Source organism: Convolutriloba macropyga, chromosome 11 (genome assembly GCF_964194025.1).
Source record: "Convolutriloba macropyga chromosome 11, txConMacr16.3, whole genome shotgun sequence".
In the NCBI taxonomy this organism is placed as follows: Eukaryota; Metazoa; Xenacoelomorpha; order Acoela; family Convolutidae; genus Convolutriloba; species Convolutriloba macropyga.
Genome location: NC_134478.1, coordinates 43408466 through 43426061, shown reverse-complemented (window position 1 = coordinate 43426061; position 17596 = coordinate 43408466). Strand labels below are relative to the sequence as shown.

General features: G+C 38.4%; 1 protein-coding gene across 1 annotated transcript in view; it reads right to left on the bottom strand.

Moving 5' to 3' along the window:
* Window positions 1-2859: 2859 nt before the first annotated feature.
* LOC142349873 (uncharacterized) overlaps window positions 2860-17596 on the bottom strand; it is a 53140-nt gene continuing 38403 nt past the window's right edge. The window contains exons 20-28 of the mRNA XM_075401698.1: window positions 13853-14061; window positions 13202-13348; window positions 8647-8833; window positions 6342-6450; window positions 5829-6003; window positions 5137-5418; window positions 4633-4881; window positions 4121-4380; window positions 2860-3785 (exon numbers count right to left, since the gene is read on the bottom strand). Of these exons, the coding sequence (XP_075257813.1) occupies window positions 3539-3785; window positions 4121-4380; window positions 4633-4881; window positions 5137-5418; window positions 5829-6003; window positions 6342-6450; window positions 8647-8833; window positions 13202-13348; window positions 13853-14061 (1865 nt within the window). The 3' untranslated portion in view covers window positions 2860-3538. The remainder of the gene's footprint in view (window positions 3786-4120; window positions 4381-4632; window positions 4882-5136; window positions 5419-5828; window positions 6004-6341; window positions 6451-8646; window positions 8834-13201; window positions 13349-13852; window positions 14062-17596) is intronic.

Sequence of the window (17596 nt, the reverse complement as noted above, 5' to 3'; positions counted from 1 at the left end):
TACCAGATAAATCTTATTTTGATATCGTATAGTTTAATGTCTAAAACCACAATGTTCATTGTCAGCTCCAGAACGTAGAAAATTTTAAGTAAGTGCAAATAACATTTATTGTGAGGTCAACCATCAAACAGAAACATAGCCGGCAGATTGTCGGAAAAAAACCGCGATAGACCCTTGTATCCTACCATGAATTGAAACAACTAAAGAAATAAGATAGACAGATCACAGATCGACCACAAGCTTTCTGATAGTCCACTAGACTCTTTGGGTTAACTTCGGACTGTCATTTTTATGAGACACATTTGCTCTACAAGGAATAAGCCCTAATGGAGCTTTTTCAAAAATAATATTCGATATTCAAACTCAAAAATCTATTACTCAGGATTTAGGGCATAAACGTTTGGCACTACTTAGATGCACACTAATGACCTTTAATTAGTAAATGTTCATAGAAATTAAAGCTCCATAAGTGAGTTCGGAAGTCATTTTTTTAGTGAGGTAAGTCACGCAATCGACCTAAAAGCAGAAATGACGTCATGAACACAAATTTTAACTGCAAAGCAGTAGAAGTCACTGGAGTGATTGAGGAAGTCAATTCCAATAAGTCAGGGTAAGACAAAACAAAAATCTGTTAAACGGTAAAAAAAATTAGGAGCGCAATAATAACCGCCTGGAATTGCTGACGCGGCTATTAATTAAAAGAATATGCAAACAACTGTTATTAAAAAGTGTAACAGACAGCAAGAAGCACAAAAAAATCAAAGAAAACAAAGTGCTGTAAAACAACTGACAAAATTTGTTTCTATATGTCAAAAGCGTTTTAAGTTATTGCGCAGTCCCCGCTATGTTCTAGAATTATACTGAGGAGAGCTTCCGAACTAAAGGCTATTAAGCAGCTTCATTTTTATACTGGTCTAACACAACATTCAAAAAATGAAGAAACAAAAAACTGCAAAATTTTTGGCTCAAAAACTTCTAAAAATGAACTTCCAAAACTAAATTACGTCTCTTCCCGGTAGCTTCATCAAAATAAGCACTTGAAGGACTGCTAAACGCGGCTACGGGCCATTGATGAAACTTATTGCTGGCTGTGCGCTACCTGTTTATCCCGTTTTTGAGGGCAAAAAGTCAAATGGGTCGGACGAAAATTCGGTCAAGTAAAAAATCGCATAGAACAAAAGACCAAAAGGACTAATATAATTGCTACAAACTTCGTTTGAGAGCAATTAAAAATGAACCCTTAACCTAATGCACTAAGACACTATAATCAGCGGGCGTTTTTCATTTTTATATTATCCTTCTTTGCCCTTGACTGTTTTCCGTGTTGTACTTATTTTTGTTTTAATGAATTCCAAACTCCATTCAGTTCGAACATTGAGTGAAATAAGAGTCAAACGTGAAAATCGTGACTTATGTAAAGCAAAAAAAAACGATTTCCAGTTGTGAAACGAAAGGAAAAACATAGCAGGACAAGTTCTGAAATACATTCCAAAGAATTTAAAGAGAAACCAAAACTACTGCACCTGTTAAGCAGACCAATTGACTAATTCCAGCTAAACAGTCTCGCAAACTTAGATTGTAAAAAGAAGAGCGCCTAAATAAGGGCCGTTGGGAGGTTGACGACGGGCATTTATGTCTGAGAAAAAATAGGAACATAACCGACTAACGTCGGGCGAATTGCTCTCAAACGACCGGCGAGCGGTTGGCTTGGTCAGTAGCTAGCCACGGGGGGGGGGGGGGGGGGGTGCACCCCGGGGGCTGATGGGGGCAGCACTGGGTGGGGGGGCAAAAGCGCGGTGGGGGTGGAGCCAATAGTGGGGGTGGGGGGTCAACAAAGGGGGGGGGGGGGTGTCAACCTCTAAGAACCGCCCCTCACACCATAAGTATAAGTCTCCAAGACAGTTTGAGCTGAAACAGACCTGAAAGGCTCTAAGAGCACATAATGCCCGCTGGGCGCTACCTGTTTATCCCGTTTTTGAGGACGAAAAGTCAAAAGCGTCAGACGAAAAATTGGTCAAGCGAAAAATCGCATAAAAAAAGAGCGACAGGACTAATATAATTGCTACAAACTTCGTTTGAGAGCAATTAATAAGCGCCTCATCGCATAATTAAGAAGTAATTAAGAAGTGAAATTTGTAAATTATGTGCTAGAAAAAATACGAAAGGTGAGCTCCAAAGTAGGCCTTTTGAGTGTGATGGCTTTGACTTTTACATCCAGTGACGTCTTTCTGTCGGAAAGATGAGATCGAAATCAAGCTCTTTCGAGTAGTAAAAAACACGTTGTTCCCACACAACCAAAATATTTCAAATGAAGAAGCGCGAAGCGAATATCCGAAAAACGGACCTCACATAACCGGTCGATTTTCTCTCAATCGACTGTGCAGGGGGTTGACTTTTCCAGCTTGAGCTTACGGACGCTAGCCCCACGGGATAAGTTAGAAAAGAGGCGTTGAACCTTTCCAAAATTATTTCCATATGATACTATACCTCCTCAGCAGTTTTGATAAAAACGTATGATAAGCAGAGATAAGCATAGTTCTAAGAACACTAAAAAGAGAGACTCAATGCCCTCGAAATCAAACAGTTTATCCCGTTTTTAGGGATTAAAAGTCAAATGGTCAGACGAAAACTCGATCAAGCAAAAAATAACATAACCACGACCTACAGAACCCAAATAATTGCATCAAATTTTGTTTGAGCGCAACTAGTAAGCGATGTTACGTTTGCATCTTCTCAGCAGTAAAAAAGCACAGATTTAGTATCCACTGTACCCTAATACGTACAGACAGACGTGGTGTTTACAGGCCCATGTTATAAGACCAACCAAAAATGAAAGAGCTTAGGAAAAGCAGAGCACAATGGAAGCAAAAACTCAATTAGTATGCAAAATTGTCCAAATTTACACTTCCCATCAATCAACTAAAATGTAAAAGTATCTTGAGCCATGAAATGAAAACTACGAAAGAACAACTACAAACTACAATGAAGAGGAACTAAAGTGGCTGACCCCTGATTTCAGTGATTATGAAATACTGCATCAACAATTTCCACTAGGAAGCTTCATCATCACATTGTATATTGACGATTATTATTATTTATTGCAACTAAGAGGTACTGCAGCAGAAAGCAAAGCTAAAAGGCAAGAAAAGAGTCATGATTATACTCATGGCACGGAGTAGGGAAATTTTTCCGTCTTTTAAGTGCTTTTCCGTCTTCGAATTATCACAAAATTGATATCGAAAATTAGCACGAAATCATAAAGATTACCATTATATAAATCTTATGGCTTTCGTAAATCGACATTTTTTAGCTATAATGCACTAACTAAAGACAGAAAATCATCAATTTGATACAAAATTACTTCTTTAACCTTTCGTTACCCTGGTGTAATTACAAAGTATTAACCATGTATAGAACTCCATAAGATTAACAAAATCTTAACCAAATATATATTTTCCATCTTTATATCATTCCATTTCAACTTCGTCTGTCCATTTACAAATTTTCATCGAGCTTCTTATTCTGTCTTGTCTTGTACTCAAGTGTCAATGTTAATGTCGGTGTTGAGGTCATTGCAACAAGAACTGTTATTGTGGTCATGTGAGTTCGAATGTCTAGTGGGTTCCTCGATAGTCTGACTTGGAGACCGCATGAGGAGGAAGTCACTCTCTGCATCTGTCACAGAGTAGGGGTAGAAGGAACTGCCCCCGCTGACACTTCTCTCATCGATACACCCACTTATAGTATCTTCTGCCCCTCCTGTTGCACCCAACAGAAGAGGGTACCTGAAACAGATACACTTCTAATATACTGTAAATATATCGCAGTTATTCTTGTTGGGAATCACAGAGGGATACCGAAGAGCCGAATGGGCATAGAGCAAAAAGGCATACAATGAGCTTTAAAACTGAATATTTTCAAAGATCTGATTGGTCGATTTTAAACGCATTATTTTTGGAGACACTTTTTGAAGCGCAATTTACACCACACAAAAGTCAAGAAATCAAGCGCGAAATTTTTTAGATAAAAAGGACGCATTGGACTAAAATAATTCCTTCAAACTTTGTTCGAGAGCAATTAAAAAGCTTTGAAATTCCAAATAATTTGAGTTGTAGTTTACCTGTTCTGTTGATGACCTGGTAAACAACACTCGTGCTCCTCCTCCGTGTGCTGTTGAGGCAGAGCAAACATTTTCCTTTCTGTGGAACAGGTAGAAGGAGGTTCATGGATCAGGGGTGGGGCCATCGTAGGTACCCGGTTCAGGCGAGGCGAGAGGGGAGGAGGGGGACCAATCGCCCCAGTTCCAGTTGGAACCATGGTCGAACCTCCACTGGACACGTTTCGACTCAGTAGGTTTCTGCTGGGTAGTATTGGATCAATCTAAATTTTAATTGTTTTCAAAAACTCCCTTGAGCTGTCTTTCATAACCGACAGATTCAAATAGCTCTCAACAATTTATTAAAATATGGCTATGACTGAATGTCTCAGAATAATGTCCCTTGAACAAATAGTTACAAGAAAACTTGAATTGTCTTGAGAACAAATTCCATCAGCTTGTTTAACCACCTCAGCTTGTTTTACCACCTAGTTCTTGTTCTTAAAACACATGAATTTATCTCGGTTATAACCCACCTGCTGGCTTGAAGCCGAGATGGACCTTGCCAGTCCGTGGTGGAATCGAGTATGCGATGAGTGACTGTGCTGTTGCTGCAATCTTGGAGAACAGGAGGCATTCGACACAGAATTGCGAGAACTAGTCTGTCCAGCGAGAGCCATAGAGAGGAACTGCTGGTTCCGGATGTATGACCTCTGAAGACGCATTCTCTGGCGTCTTGTCAGTGTACCTTGACCACTCAGGAAACTCAGACGCTTCGTCGTCATCTGTAATAAACAGTTTTCTGGGTTGTAAGAAATACGCGCCCAAATTTTATTGATAGTTACTGTTGACCAACCTGATAACGAGGTACAGTAGAGCCGCATGTTACCCAACAATTAATTTTTTCAATAAGAATGGAAAAAATGCTGTCGATTAACTGAATACGACTCTTTTGAGACTAAGATTTTGTAGATTTCCATTTTCCTATTTACTCTCACCTTATATACGAGTGCTATTCATAACAATTCAATCACACAAACCTGCATTGGGTAAATGCCATTAGAAGACTCATTTCGCCCATTTTGAAGGCCATGGCCAGATCCTGGTATTCCTGCACCACCACCCATGACAAACGAGTTACTGGACGAGTTCAAGAGTAGACCCCTTGGATCATCTGGATGCGGGGGTCTGGGTGGCGAGGCTCCACTGCTGCAGTGCCTATGACGTCTGTGATACCAGGATCCACCACCTCCACCTCCCATTCCCCCTCCCTGCCAGGGAGACCCAGGTGCAGAATAGGGGAACCAGTACCAAGACTGGTCCTACAACGGATGTTCAATATAAACTGGACTAGATACTAAACGGCTATTCACCGTTCTCCAAAACCCAAATGATTATGACCAACAATGTACATGACATCAAAATTTAATTCATTAGATAGCCTTCTGAATGTAAACAGAACAGCTTTTGACAACTTATGAAAACTTAAGGTCGACAACATTTGGACAGGATTCAGAGAGCATTTACTTGCAAAATGACCTCTAATTTTAGCTGTTCGGTATTAACCTTTACATCCTGTCCATATTTTTTTAAAACCATTTGACGAAATTGAGCGTCAAATTTCTTATTGCGTCCAATTTTTAAACCAAATGTGCACCGCAACGAGCTGACGCTTAAAATCAGTGAACTGCAATATTTAATGTTTTTGTCAATAATTGAATCCCAAACTTACTGAAGATGCAGATTGTGTGTACGAGAGCATGTTGTGACTGCTGGTCCTGCACTCGGATGCCCTTCTGGCTAATTTCACACAGTAGGATGACATCCGGGAGGTCAATGCTGGCACGACCAGAACAAAAGTGGCAAAAGAGACTCCCGATGACACCAACACACACCACAACACGTGGCTGAAAAAAGGCATTGATGCTAAAATAGCAAAATTGAAAACGTTTTCGTCTCGTCTCTTTATCGCTTATCCAAAAAATCTCCAAATAATAATGCAGCACAGTGTAACTCACCAGCTTATATCAACAGTCACAATGAATTTTAAACTAATGTTCGAACGTCGCCCGTAGAATTTTCTTTACTAGGATAACGTTTATTTAACGTGTAATAGGATTTTGTACTTACCAGTTCAAACAACGAATATTGAAAGTGCTTAAGAACAGTTAAAGCGTCCTTATCGAAGTTTAGCCATCGAAATATTTCGTTCGATTACTTCGAAATATTGCTTTTGAGTACTAACTTAGACAATAAGTTGTACGCAGAGAAGTAGAGAAGGGAAGCACTGAGTGCCTGAGTGAGAGAGGAGATGAACACAATCACAAATACACGACAGTAGAAGTTCCCAGCAACTGAAATGGATTAAGAGTAAACACCCTATTCCAGCTAGAAAAATATATATGAAACATAGCCGGCAGACTGCCGGAATAGCTGCGAAAGAATAGACCTGCGTGCCATATAATAGAGATAGAAACAGATACAGATCTAAATTGAAAACAAAAATCAAATCAACGCCGCTCAAAAAACTAGGTAAAAAACATTCAGCGTTAAATCAATAAAGCTTGTTAAAATTCATTCCGCAGAAGCCTCTGATTAGGGACCTTTACTGCACATATGAGTTCTTTTGACCTTAAACAAATTCAAATTAAACTTAAGTTCTAAAGTGCAAAAGTCATCCTATTGAGTGAGGTAAGTCACGTATGATCAAAACCTAATCACGCAAATAACCTAAAAACTTTTGCTAAAGCGAGTGAGAAATGACGTCACGCGCGCAAATGCCGTTATTGAGAGGAAGATGTCATTCAGAAAATTAGACTTTTTCAGCTTTGCTGTGTGAACAAATGTAAAACGAAAAAAGAGGGTCAGACGACGGAACAAAAAAAAACATAGCAGGACAAGTCCTGACGAACAATTCAAAGAGTTTTCATTGACTAAAAGGAAAACTAGACCATGAACGGACAATGAATGGAATGGGAAAACCATTTAGAAAAAAATCCGATACCGTTTCAAATACCGTTTTCTCACTCTACTTCAAATTTAGAGCGAAAAAACCACTCGCTTTTTCGCTCCATTTCCTGTTTCGGCGTGACCAAAATCACAACTCAAATTTGACTTCAAAAATCAAGAAAATGTGTGGACAGATCTTAAAAAAAAGACAGCGCCTCAATACAATTCAAATTCTTTGAATTGTAATAAAAAACCAAGAGCACCGCAATATAGCTCCGCTCAGCTTACAGCTTCGCAACTATAATAATATTTGTTTACGCATTACTTATTGAAACCATTTTAGATTTTCATTGCCATACTCAACAATTTCAGTACCCAAAAAATGCTTTGGAGGCTTTTCGAATGACTATTTGAACTCTTTTCACTGATACTTTTCGTCCAAAAACAAAACATACCCGGCAGATTGCCGGAAAATAGCCGCCGTTGATTCCCATAATTCTATTGGGATTGAAAGAAAAGAAAATATCAACAAAAATTGATTTTTGTATTAAAACATTTTTAAGTGCGATTTATTTTGATGTCATTTCGTAATTAAACATACTCCTATCTCTCAGTGAGAGGCGACAGGTTCTAGTATCAATACCAATAAGCATTATAGATAGTAACTAAAACATGAGAACACAGTTCAAGTACCGGGCATTTAAAAATGGGCTTTATGGGTTTATCCCGTTTACATTTCTGACTTTGATTTTTTTATACTGACTCTCTTCAATTTGAATTGCTTTGCTGAGCAGCTGCTGCTTAAAAGGACTTTGAGCAGAATGACAGAAGAGTGAATCTAGCCTAGAGAAGTCAAAAAGATTTCACGCAAAATGTCGAAAAATACCCGGCAGATTGCCGGAAAATAGCCGCCGTTGATTCCAATAAGCATGATTGGGATTGAAAGAATAGAAGATATTGAAAAAAACATTTTTGTACAAAAACAATTTTAAGTCCGATTTATTTTGATGGCATTTCGTAGTTGAACATAACGTACTTCTGTTTCTTAGAGAGAGGCTACAGGGGCTACTATCAATACTAATAAGAATTAGAGATGGTAACTAAGACTTATAGGAACGACGTTCAAATAGCGGGCATCTAAAATTGGGCTTTATGGGTTTATCCCGTTTCTACTTCTGACTTCAATTTTTTAATACTGACTCTGTTCATTTTGAATTGCTTTGCTGAGCAACTGATGTTCAAAATCACTTTTAGCAGAATGAGAGAAGAGAGAAACTAGCCTAGAGAAGTCAAAAAGATATCACGCAAAATGTTGAAAAAGCGACAAAATGAGGTAAAGCGAAACATATTTTTATTCGACAAAAAAAATAGGAGCGCTATAATAGCCGGCTGAGATGAGGGCGGCTATTAACTAGAATACCTCGCCGAGCATGATTCAAGCAAGAGCTTCAAATTGTGCTTTGAAAAAATAACTCACTCCACTAGAAATAGATTATCATGGCATGTCTCCTCCAGCCAAAGCAAAGTAGGAAAAAAAAAACTTTTGTTTGCTCATCAAATAGTGCTTAGACAAGCTGCCGCTTTAAAAAACCAAGTCCAACCCTGCAGAAGATCCACAATGAGTTCATTGTCAGTAGTTGTGAATGGATAAGCAATGACGACAGAAGACATGGCAGCTGACACAGTGAAGAGACATGTCACCACTAGCAGACAGAGAGGAGATAGTTGTACATTAGCACAGACACATACCCCAATTGTCACTAGCATCTGGCCAGCATACAGGAACAGCTGCAACACAAATACTACTTGGGTCACCAGTTTCGATGTTTGATCATTTTTTCAACATAGCCGGAAAATAGCCGCCGTTGACCAGCTTGACGCTCATCAGGATTGAAACAGAACAGAAGAGATAAAAATTGACAGAACTTTTCCAAGTGTCAAAAAGCCTTCTAATTTGGTGTGCAGATTCAGTTAGACTAGCGGGCCCGCAAAAACAATTATATACAATTTAAAACATACCCGGCAGATTGCCTGAAAACAGCCGCAGTTGATTCCCATAACCAAGATTGCGATTGAAAGAAGAGAAAAAAAAACTAATAAAAATGATTTTTGTACAAAAACAATTTTAAAGTGCAAACTATTTTGATGCCATTTTGGAGCTGAACATACTCATTTTTCGTATTGAGACGACACAGAGGCTAGTATCAATACCAATAAGCATTAGAGACGGTAACTAAGAACAAAGTTCGAGTAACTAGCATCTAAAATTGGGCTTTATGGGTTTATCCCGTTTCTATTTCTGATTTCGTTTTTTGATACTGACTCTGTTCATCTTGAACTGCTCTGCTGAGCAACTGCCACCTAAAAACACTTTTAGCACAATGAGAGAAGAGTGAACCCAGCATAAAGAAGTCAAAAAGGAAGGAAGTCGAAAGGAGAAAAAATGAAAAACTGGCATCGCGAAAATTGAAGACAGTAAGAACACAGAAATTGTTATTGACAAGTCACGAGAGAAAGACAAGTCAATTAAAGACAAGTCAGAGAGAGAGAGAGAGAGAAAGAGAGATAGATAGATAGATAGATAGATAGATAGATAGATAGATAGATAGATAGATAGATAGAGATAGAGAGAGAGAGAGAGAGAGAGAGAGAGAGAATCAATGTGGTTTCTAGACTCCTGATATTGAAGAAAGAAAAATTAAATTAGACAGGGGAGGCAAATTTATTCAAAATGAGCGTGACGTCACAGCTCGCTTTGTGACCAAAAATCCGTAATACCGCTAAGTGAAAAACTTACACCAATTCTTGCGTATTTTTCATTCAACTTCACTAGTAAACTGCAGCCAAATGATATCCGCTGCATAAATTATGAGTGAAAGAAATTCAAATCACACAAAAAGTCAAGTGCGTAAACGTCACTACGAAACGTGTAAAAACACCAATGCAGAACTATATAAAATTTTATAATAAATATTGTAAAAGGTCAATTTGAGCAAAAGCACAGATTTCTGCAACGGCGAAGAAACAACAGAACTGACTAAAGTCGGAAAAATTGCACTCGAACGACTAAGGGGAGATCAAATCTATTGCAGCCTCCTTCAGTCATGAGGGGATGGAAGAGTAGCTAAATCCACTAAGGGGGGCTTCAAGTGACATCATTAGAGTTTATTAAATACCACGACAACCTTTAAACATAACCGACTAACGTCGTGCGAATTGCTCTCAAACGACCGGCCAGCGGTTGCATTCGTTAGTAGCTAGCCACGGTTTAGTGAGGCTAGCCTTAGATTAATTGAACAGGCGTAAGGTGAGCCAGCGGGTGCACCGCAGCGGGAGTGCAAAAGTGGATTGGGGGGACTGATGTGGGGGAGGTGTGTGGGTGGGGTCTGGGATCAATTTCTAAAAACCGCCCTCACACCATAAGTATAAGTCACCAAAACGATTTCTGTTAATCGCATACTTGAAGACTAATAGGCTGAACGGCTCTAAGAGACCTTAATACAAACTGGCCGCTACTTCTTTATCCCGCTTGTGAAGACGAAAGTCAAATGGGTCATACGAAAAATCTGCCAAGCGAAAAATTGCATAAAAGAGAGAAACAGGATCAATAAATTTGCTACAAACTGCTTTTCAGAGCAATTTAAAAAATCCTAAAAAGTGCCTGCTAAGTCATTTATGATAAAAACATTTCTACTATAACTCATTGCTAATGAGGATCAGAGATGATTAGAGACATTACGCCACTCAACAGCAGCTGAAGTGCGGCATCAACAAAACGAGAGAGTGAGAGATAGAGTGATAGAGAGAGAGAGAAATAAAAGTGAAGAGAAAGAGAAGGAAAGAAACCCTAACCGACAGAGAGAAAAAGGGAGATAGGAAAATTTTCCGCGATAGGATTCGACTCTGCAACTTCTAGTTTTCTAGCTTGTTGGTAAAAAAATCATATAGTAAAAAACTGAAGAAGGCAAAATTTTAAAGTTTTCAAATTCGCAGTAAAAAAAGTTCAAAACCATTTTTGACTCGAAATTTCTGTCAAGTAACCAATCGCCAAGAGTTAAAAAGTTTCGTTGGCCAGTAAAGGTCGCTAAAATCAGAAAAGGACAAAAAATACTGAAAAATTTTGGACACAATTGCAATTTTTAACAGAATCTTGCAAAAATTTAAGATGTTAATATCTTAAGGACCATTTCATTGTCTCAAGCGACTATCCAGTATCCCTGTTTCAAGCCTGAAATAGTTTCGCTGGCTCAAAGATCCATTCACTTGGAAAATGATAAAATTTTTCCAAAAGTCTGAAAAACAAATTAAATTTTATCCAAAAATTACTAAAAATGGAGTCATAAAACAAATTGATCACCATCCCATTAACTCTAGAAACTATGCAGTGGAGGTGGTCGCAGGGATCTGGTGCCGGAAAAAAAATCAAAAACATGAAAAACTGCAAGTATTTTAAAAATTGCTTAAATTCGGAATATTATAATCTTGAAAAACATTCCATTACATCTATAAATTAAGCAGTAACATATTATCAAATCCCAGAGGAAGTTCCGTTGCTCTTGAGGCTAGACAAAACCTAAAAATTGACAAAAAAACTTGAAAAAATCAAGTTTTATCAAAAAATTGCTAAAATTTGTGATATTAAGAAGTTGAAAAACTATTCCATGGCCATTGAAAATTTGTCAATAAATTAATATCAAACTTCTTAGGATGTTTGCCGGCTCCTGGGTCTCGAAAAACCTGAATAAGGAAAACGAAAAGCAAGAAAATTAGAAAAATTGCACGTTTTGTCAAAAAAGGCTAAAATTCGTGATGTTAAAATGTTGAAACTATTCCATAACTACAAGAAACTATGCAGTAGCCTATTATTAAATTCTAGAGGAGATTCTTTGGCAGCTATGGTTAATAAAAATCAGGTTGTTCGTCGGTAGCTAGAACCGGGGGGTGCACCGAGGGCTGATGGGGGGCGGGCGGGGTTGGACAACAGTGGGGTGGGGGTAGCAGCGTGCGGGGGGGGGGGGGGGGGCAATAGTGGGGGGTCAACAGTGGAGGGGTCTTTAACCTCTAAAAACCGCCCTTCACAGCATACGTATAAGTCTCCAAAACAGTTTGAGCTGAAACAGAGCTGAAAGGCTCTAAGAGCACTTAATGCCCTCTGGGTGCTACCTGTTATCCCGTTTTTGAGCACGAAAAGTCAAAAGCGTCAGACGAAACATCGGTCAAGCAAAAAATCGCATTAAAAAAGACCGACATGACAAATATAATTGCTACACACTTCGTTTGAGAGCAATCAAAGAAATAATGACGCGAAAAAATGCCAATTTTGGCGCACTTTTCTTTTGACTCTTAGTAGTGAACTCTTGGCACTTGAGTTCAGCTGCTGACACTTGTGACTGAGAGAGAAATTGAGATCACGCAAAACAAAAAGTCAAGGGCGCAAGAGTCACTCAAAAAGTCAAATGGTCAGGCAAAAATTTTGCATAAAAAGACTAACACGTTTACAATAATTGCTTCAAACATCACTCGAGAGTAATTAATCACTTTAATGAACACCGATAACCTAATTCGCAATGACCTACAGATCGAGCTCTACCGGCTCATTCAGTTTCTTTTGGCTGTGTCCCTTTGACCGTGACCGTATACACTATAGTGCGTAAATTTGTTCGTGTAAATTGTAAATTCCAGTCAGTAGAAACAATGAGTGAGATTACTCACAAGAAAAAATTATTAAGTTCGTAAAAATGGAAAACGTGATCGATAGGTGAACAAATTAAAAAAGGAGAGCCCCTCAATAATTGCTAATAGAGTTGCTGACGGCGGCTATAAAAAAACTACAATGAGATCAAAAATAGCCACGCCATCCGTAAGCAGCTATTAAAAACCAAAAAAAAATTGAAAAAATCATTACTCCTCTTCGACTCGAAGAGCGCCGCAATAAAACTTTGCTCATCGTACAGAATCCCAGCTATAAAAGACCAACAGAAGATCAACAATAGATACACCGCTATTGCAGCTATTAATGAGTAATTGCTGTAATAAGGGCACCTTAGTAGAGTTTCAATCAAACCCAACTACTTGGAACCCTCCGCTTCTTACTATAGTGAGAGACAGATTACTACTATTATCAAAGCTAGCGCTGACTTCGGAGCAGTTCCTTACCATAGTGAAAGACAGACGTGTCCTTCTGAATAAGAAGTAGTACACAGTAGGGAGAGTAAGAACTGTGACTGTAGAGACACAGAGCAATACTAGAGTGACGTCATGTAGTTGTGACCAGGGAAACACCAGCACTCCAGTTGGGAACACCTACAACATATATCTTTCAAATCACTGCTCATTGTCAACATGCAATGAAACTTCAGTTAATATGAAGGTTGTTATTTGCTGATTAATGTAAGCCATATTCCATAAATAATCAAATGATTACCTTGCCATCACCCAAAATCTCAAGTCAAAGACTACAACAAATGAAATCACATTTGGCGTCAAAAAATTCAAATACGAATTCCAACAAAATATTAACTGCTTAAAGAGCTGTAAGTTTAAACTTGATCAAAAACAGCCTTAATCAGAAAGTTGAATGCAGAATTTGCAGTAAATGTCTTCCTCAGAGTGTCCCCCTAGCGGGACAACTTCTGCAACCCTAATAGCGTCCCCGCGTTGAGGTTGTAGTCAGCTTCTTTTACTACCAAGAACATCATTCTCAAAGGAAAGACAGAATTGTCTTGGTTCACTCCGCAAAAACAATGCGTTTTTTTATCTCGGCGTCCATTAGTAACATAAAAAACTTCAAAAAAAAAAACAGTGTACCTTGAGACCACCTTGACTGTATCGCTCGCATATTCTGAATAGCTGTTCCGAAATAGACACACGAAGCGCATCTTCGCGTGATTCGACCACACCATTTGGGCCATGATGGCGGCTGAACTGATGATGATGACCCGGAGACATTGAGGCCGGAGAGTGAGCAGACAGCTTGTAGTGGAAGTAGGACACGCTGATTGGTCCACTTGTAGTCACTACAAATAAACATAGCGTCATAATAGCTTCCATTTTTTAGGCCTACATTACATTAAATCAAGTCATTTCAATTCACTTTCATTGTGTTTCACATCTTGATTGATTATATTTGATTATATTCCCACTATCAACAAATATCTTCATTTTTGTGCTTAAAATTGGTAAGTGTTGTAATTGTAAATTCTCATCATGTTCCAGCAACAATTGAGAATAAATGAGAAGACCGCAACAACAGCACTTAAGACCAAAATACATTTATTTTTTCAAAAAGTAGGTGTCAAAATCTTAAAAAGGACTGCTGTGAACGTAAGCGAATAATTAGAACCACCTGTTAATCAATAACAACCGATGAGATCTGCTATTAATTAGATTAAGTTATATAACACTAATAAAAAACAGAGCCGGCAAATTGCCGGAAAATAGCCGCCGTTGACCCGCTTGATGCACATTGGAATTGAAACAGGAAAAGAAAAAAGCGATAGAAATTGACAGAATTTGTCTAAGGGTCAAATTTTTTTGGTGTGCAAATTCTGCATACTTGGTTAGATTCTAAAATTACATTTAATTCAGCCTCTAAACTGAAGGCTATTAAGCATAGCACCAATGCCAGCTAGCAATCGCTTTAATGAACTTTGATAACCTAATGAACTATGAGTTAATGACCGGGCTTTGAGCTTCTCCTGTTTCTTTTGATCTTGCTCTTTTGACTTTGACCGTATTCACTACATTGCGTAATTTAATGCGTGAAAGAATTAAAATCCATTCAGTGGAAACTGTGAGTGAGGTACATCAGAAATCAAACGTGAAAACTGGGACTTATGTAAAACGAAAAACGTGATCAGAAGGCAAAGCGAATTAAATTAAGAGCACCTAAATAATAGCCGTTGAGAGGCTGACGGCGGCTACTAACAACAAACAAAAATAAAATAAAAAATTCAGTTACTTTTTGAAAACGAGACGCGTATGATTCAATGAAAACGGCCAACAAAATAAAACGATTAATTCAATTAAAAGGGCATCTTTAGCAACCGATGAGACCTGTCATTAAGGAGACTATGAGATAAGACAACAAATTGAGCAATACAAAAAAGAAAAGTTGATAATAACTCTTTGAAAGAATGAAAGTCAAAATCGTAGAGAAGATTAGCTTTAAACCGAAACAATTAAAATTCGATTAAAATATTTCAAATTAACGAGACAACAAACAAAATGTACAAATGCAATCAAAATTCAAAAAATCATAAAAACAATTTGAGAAAAATGATGGCAAAGTCTTGAAAGCCATAAACTCAAACACTGAATTAGGTTCATTTGTGCCTCATTAGCAACCATTGATACTGTCATTGCTTATAATAGATGATGAAACAGATATTAAAAAAGGGGTAAACAGATATTAAACATAACCGACTAACGTCCGGCGAATCGCTCTCAAACGACCGGCGAGCGGTTGCTTTGTCAGGAGCTAGCCACGGTTTGGTGAGGCTAGCTTAGCTTAGTTGAAGGGACGTGAGATGAGCTCAGCGGGGGTGGGGGTGCACCAACAGGGGGCTGATGGGGTCAACAGGGGGCAACAGTGGGAGGGGGTCTTTGGCTGCACGGGGTTCTTACGGCGTGAACGATGTGCACTGATGGGGATTGGGGGTGAAGTAAGGGGGCTGATGTGGGTGAGGGGGGTGTTTTTTTGGGGGGGGGGGGGGGTCAACCTCTGAAAACCACCCTTCACATTATAAGTATAAGTCTCCTGAACAGTTTCTGTGAATCGCATACTTGGAGACTAGTGGGCTTAATGCCGGCGGTCAAATGAAAAATCAGTCAAGTGAAAAATCGCATAAAAAGACCAACAGGACTAATATAATGCTACAAACATCGTTTGAGAGCAATTAAAAAAGGGGCAAACACATTTTCAAGAATAATTTTTGACAAAGAAGTGTTAAAGTAAGAAAGCATTAATTGCCTGTCGACGAGTTCAATCATTTGCAAATAGGATCCATTAGAAGCATAGGTATCAAATTTATAGCACTCATGATCACTCCCCTACTCGCTTTTTCGCTCCCTGAGCGACTCCAACGTGATTAAATCATCACTCTAATTTGAATCCTCACTGACGTGAAAAAGCCGAACAAGAAGCGTGAACAGATCTTTCAAAAAACAGCAAAGACCTTCTATTGCTGTTCTTAATAGACCTTCTATTGATGTTCTCAAGCGACCTTCTATTGACGTTTCTAGCCAACCAGTGACCCAGCCAACACCCCACATACACACATTAAATTCTTAACCGAGAAAAAGCTTTTTCAAGTGTTTCAGTAAAAACTAAGCAATATTCAGTGGTTTCTTCTGGGTAAATGGCGAAAGAAAATGAAAACGAGCAACTTTAGCGAAAATCATAAAACTTGTAGGAGCCAAAAAACTTGAAAAAGACAAAAAAAACCAAAATTTAACACACGACAGATTGCCGAAAAAAGCAGCCGTTTATTCCAACAACCCTTATACTCCTGTTCCTAAGAAGATACATGGGTCAGTACCTATGCCAATAGGCATTAGAGATGGTAACACTAAAACAAATTGTAGATAGCGGTCATCTAAAATTGGGCTTTATGGGTTCACTCTGCTTCTCTCATTGAAATCGTTCTTTATGGCTCCGTTCAATTTAGATGTCTGTGCTGAGCAACTGCCTTTTAAAAGCACTTTGAGCAGAATCAGCGAATAATGAAATTAGCGTAGAAAAGTCAAAAGCATTTTCAAACAAAAAAAACGGCAAAATGAGGTAAAGAGAACAAAAATTATTTGATGAAGTAAAAATTAGCAGCGCAATAAAATAATAGCCCGCTGAGAGCAGATGTTTAACATAACCAACTAACGTCGGAAGAATTACTCTCGGACAACAAAATTACTATATCCCCTAATAAAGTTTAGATCAAAAAAATTACATTAATTTTGGCGCAAATATCGTTTGACTTTTTGTAGTGAACTGCCACCACTTGAGTTCAGCTGCTGACATCTATGAATGAGAAATTTAGATCAAGGAAAACGAAAAAGTTGAAAGCGTAGAAGTCGGTAAATCAAAACGGTCAAGCCTAAATTTAGCAAAAAAGACCAACATATTTGTTGCTTCAAACTGCCTTCGAGAGCAATTAATAATTTGTTCTAAGGATTAACAACTCAAAAATGATTCCAAACAACTAAAAGGTCAGCAAACTTCATCTTCAAAGAGCCATTACTCCGATTAATGCAAACATAGCCGGTAGACTGCCACAAAATTGCTGCGATATCTCTGTAGACATGCAGTCTCAAAAAAGACAGTAAGACTGAAGAAGAGAACTTTTATTTTTTACTAACAACTAGCAGGCCCCAGCAGCATCACGAGAAAACTTACAAACGCAACAGAAAGTTTTTAAAAAATTATGTTTTCTGTTTCGTACCAACTTGGTCTCAAAACCGTGCCCCTCGTTTAACAGCCATAGGTCTTCCAGCTTAAGCAACCGACGCGTATTTATTACACTAAGTAGCAGCAACTATGTTTAGCAAATTTTTCTA